General features: G+C 37.1%; 1 protein-coding gene across 2 annotated transcripts in view; it reads right to left on the reverse strand.

The window, feature by feature from the left end:
- LOC126698148 (SWI/SNF complex subunit SWI3C) overlaps positions 1-16,254 on the reverse strand; it is an 88,379-nt gene extending 72,125 nt beyond the window's left edge. For both annotated transcript variants that reach the window (XR_007646400.1, XM_050395166.1), the window contains exons 1-8: positions 15,970-16,254; positions 15,330-15,857; positions 14,129-14,664; positions 6,896-7,253; positions 6,731-6,804; positions 4,627-4,766; positions 4,147-4,220; positions 3,825-4,006 (exon numbers count right to left, since the gene is read on the reverse strand). Coding sequence is in view for 1 of the 2 variants with exons in the window: in XM_050395166.1 (XP_050251123.1) it covers positions 3,825-4,006; positions 4,147-4,220; positions 4,627-4,766; positions 6,731-6,804; positions 6,896-7,253; positions 14,129-14,664; positions 15,330-15,857; positions 15,970-15,997 (1,920 nt within the window). In the remaining variant the exon portion in view is untranslated. The remainder of the gene's footprint in view (positions 1-3,824; positions 4,007-4,146; positions 4,221-4,626; positions 4,767-6,730; positions 6,805-6,895; positions 7,254-14,128; positions 14,665-15,329; positions 15,858-15,969) is intronic.
- Between the last annotated feature and the right edge of the window lie 1,145 nt (positions 16,255-17,399).

Here is a 17,399-nt window from a genome sequence, read left to right on the forward strand (position 1 = left end):
GACCATACAACCAAAAAGGTGATTTATTAATGGCAACGTCATGATTGTCATCTCCAGATAGGCCTTTTAATTCTCAAAAGAAAAAATCCAGCTTTTCTAGGGCCTGATTGTAGCACATTATACAGTTAATGAAAATCAGTAAGCTCATAGGTGTGTCCACAACAGCAGTTTCACCAACAAAGTGAGATAAAAGAGTTTCATTAAGAGGGTAACCATGATTTTCTGAAGAAATGTGTAAACCTATCACATCTTGCAGAGCAACATACATATATAGAAGTTCAAGATTCAACAAGGAGTCAACACTGATGGCTATGCCCACAAATAATAGTACTGTTCCCATTTAGCCAAGTTAGGAAAACATAAAGAATACATAATGGGATTAGAAGCACAAGGGACTTATTTGGCATCCTACAAAAGACAACTCATAATAGTCAAGTGGCATCCAAATGCTCTATAGATACAAATCAACATAGCCTAGTCCAATTACTTGGTGTCGGCCAAATCCTCTACCAAACTACAAATTAATGAATTGAGGATGGAAATCAGGGTCCAGTTAGATGATAAATTAAAAGGCATGCCCCTTGTTGGGTTCCACGTCTAAGGTTCTTTTCGACCCATCAAAACCAGATAAAGTTAAAAACAATGCACAATAGATAAATTAAAGAAATCATCCAAGGGGAATACAGAAGAAAATTTATAACCCTCAAAAGTGAAAGAAAGGTAAGGAACATAGACCAGACTGAGATAAGTTCAAGCCCTGATATAGGCAGAGAAACTAATATTATTTTAAAATTTTCAGTAGCAATTTTTTAATTTTCTGATTTTTAGACTTGGGTCCTTTGGGTCTAATTTAGGGATGGCAAAACTTCCCTTGCCTTACCCTGCTTTGCCCCACACTTCCCTCCCTGCCCTGGAGAGGTTACAGGGCAAGGATGGGTTTTGCTCACCCCACCCTGCCCCGAATGTGTGTATGTGTGTGTGTGCGCGCACGTGTGTGTATATACTATTTATGAATAATTTAATATTTTGTATACATATGCTATTTATAATTTATTTATTTTTATAAATATTTTATCACATCTCTCAAACACTTGTTTTCTCCCTCTGTTAGCACTCATATGACCGCCGGTCCCCTTACTCTTTAATTTTTACCTCACTAATGTTGAAGGCACCTCATTATTTATTATTTATCCAAAAAATAATTGTTGAAGTCATCTCATTAGGGATAGAAAAATACCTCCAACCTGCCCTACCCTGCTCCAATCCTGCGCATATTTTACCCGCTCCAGAGAGGGAACAGGGGCACTCCTAATATAACCCATCCCCCTCACCCCAATTTGCCATCCCTAGTCTTATTTTGGGGCTTTGCTGGGTTTTATTTCTTAGTTTAGTTATACACTTATATAGTTTGGGGTTAGTTATCAAAGTGGAGTCCTATTAAGGTTAGGTATAATTTATCTATTTATATGGATGTAAAGCTTTCTATTCAATAGAAGAGATGAAGAATAAGTTTCTAAATTTTCAGAAACTATGAAATTTTGTTTGAGGTTTGTTTGAGATAACCTTCTCTGACGTGTGATGCTTAGAAGTTTATTGTTATACTTTTCCTTACTTTTTTTTTTTTTTTTTTTTGATAATTAATAAACTTCATTGAAAAATGCTAAAGGAAAATGAAGAGAAAAGCAAAGCACACAGGCAGTGTGCTAATAGGCAAAAAAATAAAAATCAAAACAAATCAAATAACATAGAAAGTACAAAAACCAAGCATATCAGGCAGAGAGTTAAATGTAAAAACACCAGAAGCATTTGCCCAGTCAAACAAGGTCGGTAACAAGAGAAGTTTCAACTCAGGAATCAATTTTTCACTCAGGAATCAATTTCAACTCAGGATCACACTCCAAAGCACGTTCTGTGTCTGTTCAACTTGCCTAACCAACTTGCTAAGAGATCCACAACACCATGTGGCATGACCCAATAAACCCCAAATAGTTATCACACCATATTCCACAACTCTTGGGCTACTGGGAAATGTAGGAATAGGTGATCAGTAGTCTCCCCGTTTTTCTTACACATACAACACCAATCCACTATAACCACTTTCTACCTCCGTAAATTATCAATGGTCAAAAAATTTCCCCACACCATTGTCCTTAGAAATTAACCTTTGTCAGCTCATTTGGTTTCCATAGAGGTTTCCACAGAAGAGAAAACGAATTTAGAGGTTGTAAAGCCTTATAGTAAGAGTGAGCATCAAACGTGCCCCGAGGAGAGAGTTTCCAACAAATTTTATCCATGCCATTCCTTCTCAAAGAGCCAGGATAAATAAGGTCCATTAAGGAGACAACCAATTCTAACTCCCAATCTTGAACTGGTATAAAACTAATATTTCAATTGTAGTTTTCCCCTTCAAAAGACAGCAACTCAGCCACTGAAGCTTCCTTATAACTGGAAATATTGTATAGCTCTGTGAAGTTATTTTCCCAAGGAAGTCCCTCACTCCATGGATCAAACCAAAATTTAGTAGAACCATCCCCCACCTTAAATCTCATACTTAAATTCCCAACAACTTAAAAGTTAAAACCTTGCAAACACAATTGATTTATCATCTTTTAAACCCAAAATCCAAAACTTTAAAACTGTAAACCACCCATCCATCAATTAACCCCAAATATCCCAAAAAGAAAACACTGTTCAGAGGTTACTGTTTATAACACAGAGACAGCAACCCAAATCTTAGTTTTTTCCCTTTTATTTCATCCCCAAATCCAAGTATTCCTTTTACCATTAAAACCCCTATATTATTACTTACTAATTTCCAGTCTTTTTCCCACCAAACCCTAACCCTAATTCCTCAAAATCCAAGCTATCCAAGCACTGACGGGTCTGACAGGAATTCTAAATCTGATTTGACTTTGTTCCCCTTTGTCCGACGTCGAGCCCCCAACACAAGTCAAACACAGATAAAAGCCTTGCCCCCTGGGCCCGGCCTCAAGTTTTCCTTAAGAGTTCCAACTCCATCTACTAACAACTAACAGCTAACAATTAATCACTGCAGTAGCATTTATTAAACAGAAGACGAGGAATATAAGAGGGGTTATATTACAAAACCAACTAACCGTGCGATCTTTTTATAAGACATACAGAGCTCAATCCCTATGTCTCTCCCTCGCAAAGCCATATGGAGGGTCAAGGCTCCTTGCAGAGTTTCCTTTTTTGGGTGGACAGCAGCTTTGGTGAAAATTCTTACTTGTAAGAACCTTATCAAGAGAGGTTATTCTATGATGAGTTGGTGTTGTATGTACCATTGTAGTGGGGAGACTATGGACCACCTTTTGATTCATTATAATGTAGCTTTTGAGCTGTTGAGTTTTACATTCAGGACGTTTGGGATTCAGTGGGTATTACCAGAGAAAATTCTTGATTTATTATGTGGGTGGCAGAGTAAGGGACCTAATATCTGGAATCTTATTCCTTTAGGTTTGATGTGGACTATTTCGAGGGAAAGAAATCGACATACTTTTGAGGATGTGGAGTGCATGTCAACTCAATTGCAAACACGCTTCATTAATTATCTTTATGATTGGTCTCACAGATAGTACTTCTGTTCAATCCTTCATAGAGTCAATTTATTTGTAGATATTTTTCAATCATAATTCTTTAGGCTGCTTCGTGTCTTTTTTCACGAAGTAGTCTCGTTTCAATAAAATTATTATTACCTATTAAAAAAAGAAAAGAGGAATATAAGGGGAAAATAGTCAAACACAGTGAAAGAGAAAAGACAAAAATAAAAAATCATAAACCTATTATATCTATCAATATTAAACCTGATGGTTTATGATATTAGCAGATAGCCGCTGAATTTCCCGTTCTTCATGATCTGCAAACAGCTTTGCCTTTGTTGCTGCAGCAGCAAGGCCAGCTTTAGCAGCAGCTTTAACTTTTTCTGCAGATAATGGAATCTTTGCCTCATTTTGACCCCATGAACCATGTACTCCTGAATTCTCTTCTGAAGTTTTTTCCACATGAAATTTTAGTACAAACTTTAGCTGATAAATTGTGTGCGTGTGTGTGGAGGTTTTGTTTTTTTTTTTTGTTTTTTTTGTTTTGGGGGGGGTGTTGTTTACAGGAAAGCAAACTATGGCTTACCTTTTTGATGGATTGAATTTGCAATTTCTCCATGACGAACACCTTCTCTGCCATGTACACTCTCTGAGTTCATCCTTCAAAGGTGAAAAAGAAATTTTTTATTCTGTGTACAGAACACATAACCTAACATTGACGGATAAGCAGTAATTTCAACAAACAAGCTTTAAAAGAGGGTTTCTTGTAAGTCATAACAATAAAAATTTCCTCCATACTTACAAAACTTCGCCAATAAAGTAGAAGCCATAAGGTGCATACAAAATGGCATATGGGAAAAGTCCATTTTTCAAGGATAAAAATAGGAAGTGGAAATGCTACTCAACAGCTCCTAAAACTAGGACAAATGACTGCAAACTTATACCCTCTCATAACCCCATGATCATAAATCCAAAGACAAGAAACATAGTTTGAAACAATGGAATGGCAAAATTAAAGGAAACTATCAATGTTCTGTTGTAAAATTTAAGAAGGAAATACACTAACCTATTACCATGTCCAGATCCTTCTATCTGTATAATGCTTCCAGAAGCAGATAAGCCATTCTCATCAGACAATGCTGCCAAAGAAGCATGGGCACAGGCTGCGGCAATTCTTGGTCCAACAGCAGAGGCCAAAAAGGCAACCTAGAAAAGAGTTCATCTTTGTCATGAAATTCCAACATTTTCTCTCTTCTTAAAATTCTATGAAACAAGAAGGCTTATATTCAGGATATCTAGTGAAGCACCCATTCACTGCCTCAATTTTTCATGTTTTAATGCCTGTTCTTACATCTTTCTAGCATTGAGATTCTTATTGGGAAAAAATAAATAAAAAAAATAAAAATAAAAAAGAAAAGAAAGAAAGGAATTATGGGGTTGGATGAGTTGGAAAAGAATAAGACAAACTCCAAGGGCTTTCTAGCTAAAAAGGATAGATAAAACATGAACTTCTTTCAGAATAGTAGGAGAAACATGAGACTTGAAGATTTGTCTGTAGAAGAGGACGAATAGAATACCAATACAGTTCTTATGCAATAGATGCAATGTAAAATACAGGTTTTTTTTTTTTTTTTTTGGTTCCCCCGCGCCAGGAGGGGGGGAACTTTTCAAGAAGGTGAAACTTATCAAGGCTACAAGGTTCAATAATCAGCTAAAATTACATCTACCTTTTACCGTAGGTGTTCGGGGTAGTAAGGAAGGATTTCATGAAAATTCTCTTAGAAGTGAATGGGAAAATATGTGGTAAATCCTTAATTATAAGAATGCAAAGTAGATATTCAAGAAGATAGATTTAACTATTTGAAGGGAAAATGTTAACATCATTGCATAAGGTGTCGAAAATATCAATGGATAAAGTGGTCTCTCAATAATACGATGCTTTTGTTGAGAACCATATGAAATAAATAACATTGGCCAATCCTCTAAAGAAGAGCAATATCAACTCAAAGGAAGAAGCTAAAGGACAAGAGAAGGCCAAAAAAAAAAACATGGATTCAGATAAATCCAATAATATAGACATAAACATGATCTTCAATAGAGATAAATTAATAATAGGGTTTCTATGGCCAACAAGAAATGGTGGACATATGAGGCTTGATCATTTTCTTCAGATGAGAATCGAATGATATTTGATGTGGCTTTTATTGCAAATATTGCAAACACATGTTTAACTCAAAGTGGGAAGTGAAATCTCAAGAGTTACTCACAAGTTGAAAACTAGGGCGGCATATGACCATGTCCATGGAGAGACCAAGAGAACCTTTTAAATGTCAGGAAGAGGTGAAGAAAGTTGATTGAGTTTTAAGTTCCAAATCTTTTGTTAAAACACATGATACTACAAGTATTCTCCACCAATGTTATTAAACAATTTAACTTCATTGCATGCACATTGACAATTATAACATGCTTCCAGATTTATTAAGCTTAACTTTTTGTACTGTTTTACATTTACAAATGGTTTTTGAATTGTTTGCATTAAACAAGCACAACACGAATTTTCACAGAGGACAGGATTTCAACTGTTCCAGAAATGGAATCACTGACAAAAAAGGAAAATCTCAGAACCTTGAAATCATTGCACAACATTTGCTCACAGATCCACCCACACAGTAAAGTTACAATGTGAAACAAATAAGTGTCACAGATCTGATGAGATCATTTATTTCGTTTACATATCCACTAGTCTGTGTATATAAGCATCTAATATACTCTTCTTCTTTTTCAATACTCCCCAACTCTATCGTCATATTTTATTTGATTAAACATTCTATTTGGAGCACTTTATCTGTTTCAATTAGTTGGACTTGCTGCACCATGAACACAAAAAGAACAAATAATGAAATATAATATATTGTAATCACATTTATGAAAGATAATAGATCTTCCACTTCACAGAGCCAATAACTGGACTAGGCAATGCCCACACAAGAAAGTTAACCATTCAATTTCCTTGGTATTTTGGGAAAAGTGGTCAATAACAAACCACACAATTTTCTGCTAGCAATATTAGCAAGAAACGGATCACAGAACTCCAGCATCAAATTTACATAACTTTCATGTGTGTACTGTTACTCTAAATACGATGAAAGCATAGACTAATAGTCACCTACCAGGGCCATAACTGGATTCCCAGAATTTGCAAAAGGGAGTCTGCTTTCAGGATCAGCATCTTGATGGCAAGATCCTATAAATAAATAAATAAAATGTAGACATAAACTGTTACAGATAAATCATCATTACTTAAAAGGGTCAACACTTTAAATAAATTATATCACCTGCTGAATCCCCATTATAATTTGAATTTGATCTTCCACGGTCATCTCCATTTAACGAGTTGGATGATATGCCTGGAACTTCAATATTTTCCAGTAGGCCATTCTCCATGGGAAGACGGAGAAAGTGAAGAATGCATTGTGCTTTAGACTTGGTACCAACATGGTCGGCAATTTCATTCCAATTCTCATTGTAGATTTCCATTGCCTCAAGTAGTAGTAAAGTTTCCTGATCAGTCCAACTTTCCCCATCTGGATCACCATAATCATTTGTAGAATCCATCCTTATAAAATCTATGCTAGAATGGCCAGTAACAAACCTCCCCTCATGGAAGCAATCAGAGCATAGTAGTGTATCAATCTGTCACATGAGATGCTAATCAGCCATTGCAGTAGAATCAAATTAATAACTGGTTTAACTGAAAATAATGATTGAAATCAAGATTTAATGTAACCAGAATTTTTCAGAGTAGGGGGATTAAACATGGGCTAAGCTTCTCCACCCTAAGCAGTTGTATTGTTTAGCATATGCCAACCTAAGGTTTGTTCAAAATCAACATCCTTTTACCAGTTTATTAAGAATGCAGTTATTTATTCAAAAGATTGTACCAATTTCTTAAACCTCATGCCTTCAGGTTTAGGCACACCTGACTGGCCTCATGAGTATGATGGGAAGCAAGATACTTCCTATCTCTCCCCTCCAAAAGGCTGGTTCCAAGTTACACCCTTTTACATCTTGATTAGGCATACAGCAGTGTATTATCCTTCTTCTTTTTTCTTCCGTACATTTTTAGGCAACTGATCATATTCCTTACTATTTACCAATTGCACATATAAAAGATGTCTTCCAACTGATTCCTTTTGGTTTGTGCATTACCTAACCCCCTTAAAGGATCAGGAACTAAAATGTCAAACCACTCTCTCTAGGAGCAAGCATAAGTTAGTTGTTATATATTCTAAAGGTTAAAAGGTGAAGACAGAGCTTTTGCCTAAAAAAGACTAGAATTGAAGACTGGTGATACCACAAAAAACTAAACAGCAATTCAGCTGGCATCTTAATAAAATGCAACAAAGATGGAGTATTTATGTGAATATGCACATAACACTTTAATTGGGTGCATATTCTGTCAATAAATGTAAAATGGCAATACCACATTTGGTATAAATTATTTGTAAAATTTCCATATATTATTCTACAAAAATTATGTAATACAAACATGTCATGTTCTGTACTTAATCTCTACATTTTACTGCCTTGATGTTTCACTCAAAGCAATTAAAGTTAGTTTACAGAGAATCCCTTAGACTGAAGGGCAACATATCAAGGCAATTTAAGTCCAACTTATTAGTTAGATTGACATCAACCTCGGGCCATCAACAAATGTCTCCTTAAGTCCACAAAAACAAATCAAGCTAGGGCCTTATAACAAATACAAATTACTAAGAGAATTGTTGATGGAATTGACAATAGAGAGCTTCGAAGTCTTGATCGTACTGAAATACAAATTACTTGCGCACGTTTAACTCTTGGAATAATATTTGATTGTGAAGAAGCTTTAACGTATTAAAATCCAATCTCACTATTATCTTTTACTGCTTGATATAGTGTGAATAATAATTGGAAGAACTAAAATAGTAATTGTACTCAAATGTCAAAACACACCCAGAAAGCAATTTAAACCCTGTTTTTCCTTTCTAATAGAGTTGCATTAGTTTCAAATTACCATTCCCTACAGTGCCTTTATTCTGTAAAGACTTTCTTATTTATTTTACAACCATGAAAAAAAATTACATTAAGAGAAGGTTCCATCAGCCAGTAATAAGAAATACCAAGTGGACCCTAGTATTTCTCTTGTGCAGTTTCTGCAGCAATAATCAACTTCATGCTTAACAAAGACAATGGAATTGACCAAGCTACCAAAAAACTAAGTATGAGTCCTAACAAGGAGCCCTTTTTTTATTGGTAAGTTATATATGCACCCAGTGATCTTGAACCCAATATTATCAATGGAGGAAGTACCATTTGAACTAGTGCTCAATAGTGAGCCCTAACAAGGAACATGATTGCCAACTAACTGCATTAGAAAAACTATCATAAAATACATCACATCAACATTCAGTGCATATAATTTTTTTCCAGGGATGAAAGAAACTAATATAATATTAAATATCTAACTTTTGATAAAAAGTAGTTTGACGCAGCAGAGAATTCTCAAAGGGGGTTGAGAATAAAAAAAGAACAGAAAAAAATAATAATAAAAATAAACTTAAGAATAAGCACCAAGCATGGAATGATAGGAACTTGTGAATAAGCACCAAGCATTGGAAGAAAACTTGCAACCAAAATTTTATTAATCCATTATCAATTGTTTACAATAGCAAGTGCGTCTAGGGGGGCATTTAATAGGCCGTCTCAAGTACATCCAACATGGAAAGAAAATAAACTTTTTATAATGAGATACATAAGCTATGGAAACAAAACTCCAATAAAATCAAATCCCTCTAATAGCATAATCACAATCAATCAGATGCAGCCATGGAAGATTAATTTGTTACTACTTCACAAATTTGCCTATTCAAGAATCAAGACCTATGTGGAGAGGAATTAATAAAATTTTGGTTGCAAGTTTTCTTCCAATGCTTGGTGCTTATTCACAAGTTCCTATCATTCCATGCTTGGTGCTTATTCTTAAGTTTATTTTTATTATTATTTTTTTCTGTTCTTTTTTTATTCTCAACCCCCTTTGAGAATTCTCTGCTGCGTCAAACTACTTTTTATCAAAAGTTAGATATTTAATATTATATTAGTTTCTTTCATCCCTGGAAAAAAATTATATGCACTGAATGTTGATGTGATGTATTTTATGATAGTTTTTCTAATGCAGTTAGTTGGCAATCATGTTCCTTGTAGTCTGCCTTTGAAGTACTTGGGTATGCCGTTGGGCACCCCTTACAAAACAGCATCTATGTGGAATCCTATTTTGGAGAGGATGGAGAAGAAACTCTCGGGTTGGAAGCATCTTTATTTATCTAAGGGGGGTAGACTTACCCTGGTGAAGAGTACTCTTTCTAGCCTTCCTACGTACTATCTATCCTTATTTGTCATTCCTGTAGTTGTGGCTAATAGATTGGAGCATATTTAGAGGAAGTTTTTATGGGGATCTTCAGAGGAGTGTTTCAAATATCCTTTGGTGGCTTAGGAGAAGGTGTGTTTACCGATAGCTTTGGGTGGTCTGGGGATCAGGAAGTTAGTGCACTTTAATAAAGCATTGTTAGGGAAATGGTTATGGAGGTTTGGGCGAGAAGGCACGCATCTTTGGAGGAGGGTTATTGCTTCTAAATACCGTGAGGGTCAAGGGGGGTGGAGTTCTAAAAGTTGTAGAAGGGCTCACGGTTGTGGTCCATGGCGTGGTATTCATGATGGTTGGGAGAGCTTCTCCAACCATGTGTCCTTAGTGGTGGGGGATGGCTCTCATATTCTTTTTTGGCATGATAAGTGGGTTGGAGATAACACGCTTAATAGGCTTTATCCTCAGTTGTATGTGTGTTCTAACGACAAGGAAGCTTACATTTCTGATGTTCGATGCTACCAAGAGGATGGTAACGATAGAATCTGGAATTTGAGATTTCATAGGAACTTTCATGAAAGGGAATTAGGGGCTGCCTTATCTTTTCTTGAGTTCATTCAATCTCGGATCCCTAGGGGTGGTGGGAATGACACCTCTCATTGGTGTTTCAAAGGGAATGGCATGTTTGATACCCGGTCTTATTACAATATCATTAGGGGTGCAGCTGATTCCAATTTTCCGTGGAAGGGTGTTTGGAAAGCTAAGATCCCTAGGAGGGTGGCTTTTTTTGTGTGGACAGCAGTTCATGGGCAGATCCTTACTTTGGATAATCTTAAGCTTAAGGGGCGCATTTTGGTGAATAGGTGTTGTATGTGCCATCGGAATGAGAAAACCGTGGATCATCTTCTCCTCCATTGTCCGGTAGCTCACTCTTTGTGGGTTTACATGCTTCAGATCTTTGGGATACATTGGGTCATGCCAGGCTCTGTGGAAAGCTTGGTGTATTGTTGGAGTTTTTGGCTAGGAAAATTTAATTCAGACATATGGAATATGATTCCCGGCTGTTTGATGTGGATTGTTTGGACGAAAAGAAATCGGCGCTCTTTTGAGGACACTAAGAAATCCTTGGTTCAATTACAAGCTTTGTGCCAGAAAACTTTATTTGATTGGTCTAGGTGTTGGGGCTTCTCAGAATGCTCCACTAGAGTTTATTTCTTCCCTTAGTATTGCGTTTTAAGTTTTTCCTTTTAGTTGTTTGCTGTTTATTTTGTTTATTGCTTTTCCTTGTGTTCACCATCATGAACACCTTGTATTGGCTTTTGTCTCTTTTTTAGTTTGTTTTAATATTATTATTATTACCTATCAAAAAAAGAATCAAGACCTATTTTATGGAGTCCGCATGTAAAGCCCAATTGAAGTAAAGCCATATGGTTTTAAAGGTCTAGATCAATTATTTAATTGGGTTTTTATTCAATAAGTAATGGTCACTTTTGTATTTTTTATAAGAAATAAGATTTATTGATATCAAAAAAGGGACACCCTAGTACACAGGAAGTGTACAAGGGTCAACAAATCAAATACAAAAATTACATAAATCAAGAAGAGAAGAAAATGATTGGTTTCGCAAAGCTAACAACCAATCCAATAAGGTTCTAAAGAAAAATAACTTAAGGTCTGGCAAAGATCTCTCATTATCTTCGAAACACCTGCTATTTCTTTCTCTCCAAAGACACCACATTAAACAATGGGGAACAGTTAGCCAAATATGTCCATTTCGATGATGACCAAACCGACCTTGCCAGCAAGCTAGGAGCCCCACAATAGACTTTGGCATAACCCAACTTACTCCAAATAGACCCAAAACCATAGACCAAGTTCCATAGCAACCGGACAATGACAGAAAAGATGATCAACCGACTCTCCATTACACTTCCACATATAACACCAATCCATAACCCAAACCCTTCTTTTTCTTAAATTATCAATCATCAAACATTCCCCCCAAGCAGCAGTCCATATAAAGAAAACCACCTGAGAAGAGATCTTTTGCTTCCATATGCTCTTCCAAGGGAAGAGAAGATCACAGCCAACTAAAATATGGTAATAAGCACTAACCATAAACCCCTTATTTCTATCTAGTTTCCAGCATATTTTATCCTCCCCAATCCCCCCCAATCCCCCTTACAGAAGAGCCATAAATGGTAGCCATGAAGTCCAACAAAGCCTCCAATTGCCGATCATGGGTAGTCCTAAAAAAACTTACATCCCAATGAAGGACCATCTTAGTGAACTTCATATACTCAACCATACTTGCCTCCTTATCTCAACAGATTCTAAATAATTCGGGATAACTAAATGCAAGAGGTGTCTCCCCACACCACCAATCTTGCCAAAACTTCACACTGGACCCATCACCAATTTCATATAGAATATAATGAGAATTAAGAGGCAAACTATAATTTTTACAATTGTTGAGAATTAAGGGTATTTTGGTAATTTAGTTGGGTCTAAAATTTTATGGGACTCAAGGTATCTTGTCTTTTTTTTTTTTTTTAATAATTCCACATTAGTATCTATCACGTTTTTAGACTACTAGAAAAACCTAATAATACTAGTACAAGAAAGATTCCTTATGTATTATTGTGCTCAATGTACTCAAAGGAAGATTGAGTTGATTAATAAAAATTTTGTGTTATTTGAGCATTGAGGCATGTAAGCCCTTTTTTATTTTCACATAATTCAATAGTTAAAACAATTGGGGAGGGGGGAATTGCCACTAAGCTTCAAGGCCCTTGACCTTTGTATATTATTTTCTCCCTTTCTCCTCTCTCTTTTCTTCTTCTCATTCTAAGCCCTAGATCCATAAATCTTCTAACTCTAAATCCATCACTAGCACACAGACAACCTAATTTGGTGCTCACACCAACTATCTAGATGGTGGGCCAAAGGTTTTGATGTTGACAACAGTGGGAGTGACTTACAATGGTGTAGTTTTAATGTTGGGTGGTTGGTTTCACAGTTGTGGCAGTTATGTGGGGTGACAATTTGAGGAGGTTTTGGCTTTGTTATTTAGGGACTGGTTATTGTTAATTGGCTCTAGGTTTGCTTTGACTCCAAAACTGATACAAGACAATGAACTCAAAAACAAGACTTGTGATTGTAAAAATGGATAAAACCTATGAATCAACACTTACTGTTTGCAAAATTGGAAAAAAAATAATTAGAATAGAAAAGAAGGAATAAACCTAAGAATTAGCAACTAGGGTTGCTTGGAATTAGTACCAACCATGGGAGAATGACAGGAACCCATTAATTAACATATAGACTTTCTTGGAATCAGTACCAATCACCAGAAGAAAACTTTCAACTCAAATTTCATTCATCCATGATCACTATCTACAATAGTCAGTCCAAAGGACTTTTAATAGGCTCTCCAAATTACATCCAACATGGAAAGAAAATAATCTCAAAATGAGAATACATAAAAAATAAAAAATAAAAACCAAATCAAATCCCTCTAATAGCATCAATCACAATCAATCAGGTCCAATAAAATCACCTAGCATGAATAGGTCCAATTTGGTATCCACGCCATAGTTAGTGTGTAATTCCCTCTATAATAGACATGTTGTGTTTTAAACACCTACTAATTGCAAGTTAATAAGTATTCCCCATGATGGGGATGAGGTTCTAAGAGGGAATGGCTATCAAATCGATGAATTGAGGCTTCAGAGCAAGAAGATTTTCCAATAGAGTTCCCAAGAACTAAAGTTTTTAACATTCTAACAACCATTCAACAATATCTAGATAAATCCCCAAGATTAGATGTGGCATTAAGCTGACAAGCCACATGCCACAGACCATATTTTTATATAAATCTCGACCAAAAAGAGGTCCTTAGCAAAAAATAAACTAATTGTGGAATTTATGTTGCATAATATTAGACAGAAGTGTGGTTTTTTTTTTTTTTTAGTTTATGTATAGTTTATGTATGGCGGTAAAATGTAAGGTCACATGTTGCAATTCAACAAACTTAATGCACTTCCTGCCATTCTTCTAAGTAGACATACAATTGAGATAACAAAGTGCATGGATGGAAAAAAACTCAATAATGATGAAACGATAGAGAAAATAAAATAATAAAAAGATCATATGTAATGTAATCTACCTCTTTTTGTGACTGATAGTACACAGTGGGAAGAGACCGAGAACAATAATTGCAATGATTTTCAGACAGACGCTCACGGATTCTGTTGTCCAGATTAGAGGCATCAGCATCATGAGATGACAATGACGAATAAACATCAGCTGCTTTGAGCCGACATTTGGGCTTGTCAAATTTGATTAAACTATCAATGGACTTTAAAGCAGCTGACGGCACATGGATCTCACCATTTGGATCCTCCCTTAAGTAGGACCCACCATTCCAAGGCTCACGACTTGGTGCCACAGCACAATAATTGATAATTCCCCAATGATCAAGAAACCGAACAATTCGATTTAAATCTTCATTATCAACACCAACTACCAATCCTTGGCAATCAGAGACCACGAGCCTCTTCTCCGGATTTTCCATGTATTTGGCGACAATGTAGTTCCTGCATTCCATGTATTTCTCTGGTGTGTGGTCTGGTGATTTCCCAGAGAAGAAATGTGGCACTACTTGCCTCTCCAGTCGATGCACTGTAGCCGGTGAAAACCAATCTGCACATAGGAGAATCCCAACAAGAACAAATCAAGATTACTACATAAGTAAACAGTTACAAATATGCATACAAGTGTTCCAACATCTATAAATTTATATACATATATTGACACGAGTACAAGTAAAAACTAGATCGATTCATTGAAACACCCACCACCCCAAATAAGGGCTTTTTAAAATAAACTCATTTAAAGAAGAAGGAGGAGGACGAAAGAGGTAAAGAAGCGCAAACAAACAAACAAAACTATACTTTGTTGGTCTTCCAAATGATGGTGCATTTATGGACAATATGCCAACTGGTCTTGTGTCAAGATTTCATTATAAAATGAAAGCAGTTAGACTATAGCCACTCCTCTCAACCAAGGCAACCATAAATGGAATGGATAAAAGCAACAGCAAAATAAACTTCCACTCTGAACGAGCTTAAATTGATAAAGCAATCATTTCCAAAACTATCAGAAGTAGAATCTTACAAAACACTCACAATGTTTCTTATCCAGCTCAACAGATAGTCCAAGTGCTTGTTACTATGTAAAACACTAGCAAATTTGCATTCGAGTGCATTTTCTAGGGCTAAAAGAGTAATCAATGTTGCTCAATTTTCTTGAAAACTAAGCAACCTGTAGATACATTTATCATATAGCTCTATGTTTATGTTATGTACCTGAATGCATTGGCACCACATGAACCCTACTCCCATACCGCTTGACAACCCCGCGGCCTTCCATAATCTGCGGCGGCGTGATCACATAGGCAGCGGCGGCGGCGGCGGCAGCGCCATCCATCCGGTCCTGATCGAAGACGGGACAATCGGCAGGCACGGCGGAAAGCGCCTGGAGCTGACCATACGAAACATTCTCCAAAACCATCGAACTCTGGCCCTTGCTGTCTCCACTCTCATTGGCACGCTCTAAGGCCGCAATAGCCAGCACGGAGGAGTGAGGGCGATTGACGGCGTGCCTGACGACCGGAGGGAAGTCGGAGATTCGAGCGCCGGTGTCGGACAAAACCTCGCTCTCGTTAAGGCCGTTGGGATCGAGCGGAACGGCGTCGGATTGAGGGTCCTCGGAGTCGTTTTGGGGGTCTAGGTCGTCGTCGTGGTTGTCTTCTTCGTCTTCGTCTTCTTCGTCGTGCTTCTGCCTCCGGTTGATTTGGGGCTCTCTCTTTCGCTTCTTCCATTTGGTGCGGGTCTCTGAGGAAAACACCAAAAAATAAAAATAAAAAAAATAGAGTCAAAAGTGAAATTCAAAAGTATAAATAAGTGATGAGAAAGAGAGAGAGAGAGAGAGTTTAGGTTAGAGGACCTGAAGGGAAGGAAGGGGAAGCTGGCATTGTAGAAGGGATTTGAGAAAGAGAGGGATTTTTGGGTTAAGGTGTTTGATTTTGGGACTAACGGTATGAGAGAAAGTAGGGATGGAAAGCGAGAGAGTGCTGTATGCGTGTGTGTGTGTGTGAGAGAGAGTGATGCTATGAGCTGCCTTGCTTGGCTTGGCTCTCTTTCTTTGCTCAGGTGGTGACTGGTGAGAGCACAAATTTTGGTATTTGGGTAATTGGGTTTTGATTATGGTAATGGAATGGAGTGGGAATCGAACGTGCGAGGAGTGGACCAAGTCTCTCTCACTTCCTATTGGCATGTGATTTGATTTTGGGGGAAAATGTGTGTGTACTGTGTCGCGTGGTCGTTGCGCGTGGCTTTATTATTACGGTGTGAAATACAAAAACTACCGAATTTTTCAAAAAAATAAATTCAATTTGTTCCCTAATCACAAACTTATATATGTTTCTCCATCTCTAATTTTGTATTTGGTAATACTTTTTTTTTTTTTTTGAGAAATGTATTTAGTAATACTTGTTACACAAATTGTTCAAATTACAATTTCAATTGTTTTTTTTTTTTAATTTGGTAATACTTGTTGATGGGACTGACGAACTCACCATCTGATGAGACTAACGAACTCACCTTTCTTGGACGACCTCATCGAGACCGACGAGGCTGTCCTCTGAGACGAACTAACCACGTCCATATCACTGATGAAGGTAACAAAATCATTCAATACAGCCAATAATGTCCCGAACGGTTACAAGACCAGCTGTACAGACCGTTGGACGTCTCATTAAGACACACATTATTGAGCATGAGGTGTTACCAAGAGAGACATTAAAGCCACATTAACTACCATAACAGCTAGGGGCTGTGGAAGCATATATAAAGCCCTCACAGCACCAATACAAGGTACACAGACACCTAAAAGCATTACTAGTTATTCTGATACTTTGTTATTTCCTCAAAGTTCTCTTATACTGACTTTGGCATCGGAGACGTTGTGGCAGACACCACACCAGTGTCCACCTTAAGGGAGCTATCTTACCATTTCCACAGTGACACTGACGAGGATACGGCTCCATCTGGACGAACCTACAAGACTGACGATTTGCACTTCATCAGTTTGGCGCCGTCTGTGGGGACGATATTTTCAGATTCATATTTGAAAACATAGTTTCCATCAACTTCTATGTTCAGATGGAACCCAATCCAGATTCCGCAGCCTTGACCCAGCAAGTTCAAGCTCTTGCAGCCACCATTGAAGAACTCACCAAACAAAATCAGGAAATGAAGATACGGCTTCAACAGGTTCAGCAGGCTCAACATGAGGAGAATCGATCCAATGATAACGTGGAAAGAGAAGGGGATAACCATAGGAGGAGCATTCATCAAAGACCAATTACTCTAGAC

This window comes from Quercus robur, chromosome 9 (assembly GCF_932294415.1).
Source record: "Quercus robur chromosome 9, dhQueRobu3.1, whole genome shotgun sequence".
NCBI lineage: Eukaryota > Viridiplantae > Streptophyta > Magnoliopsida > Fagales > Fagaceae > Quercus > Quercus robur.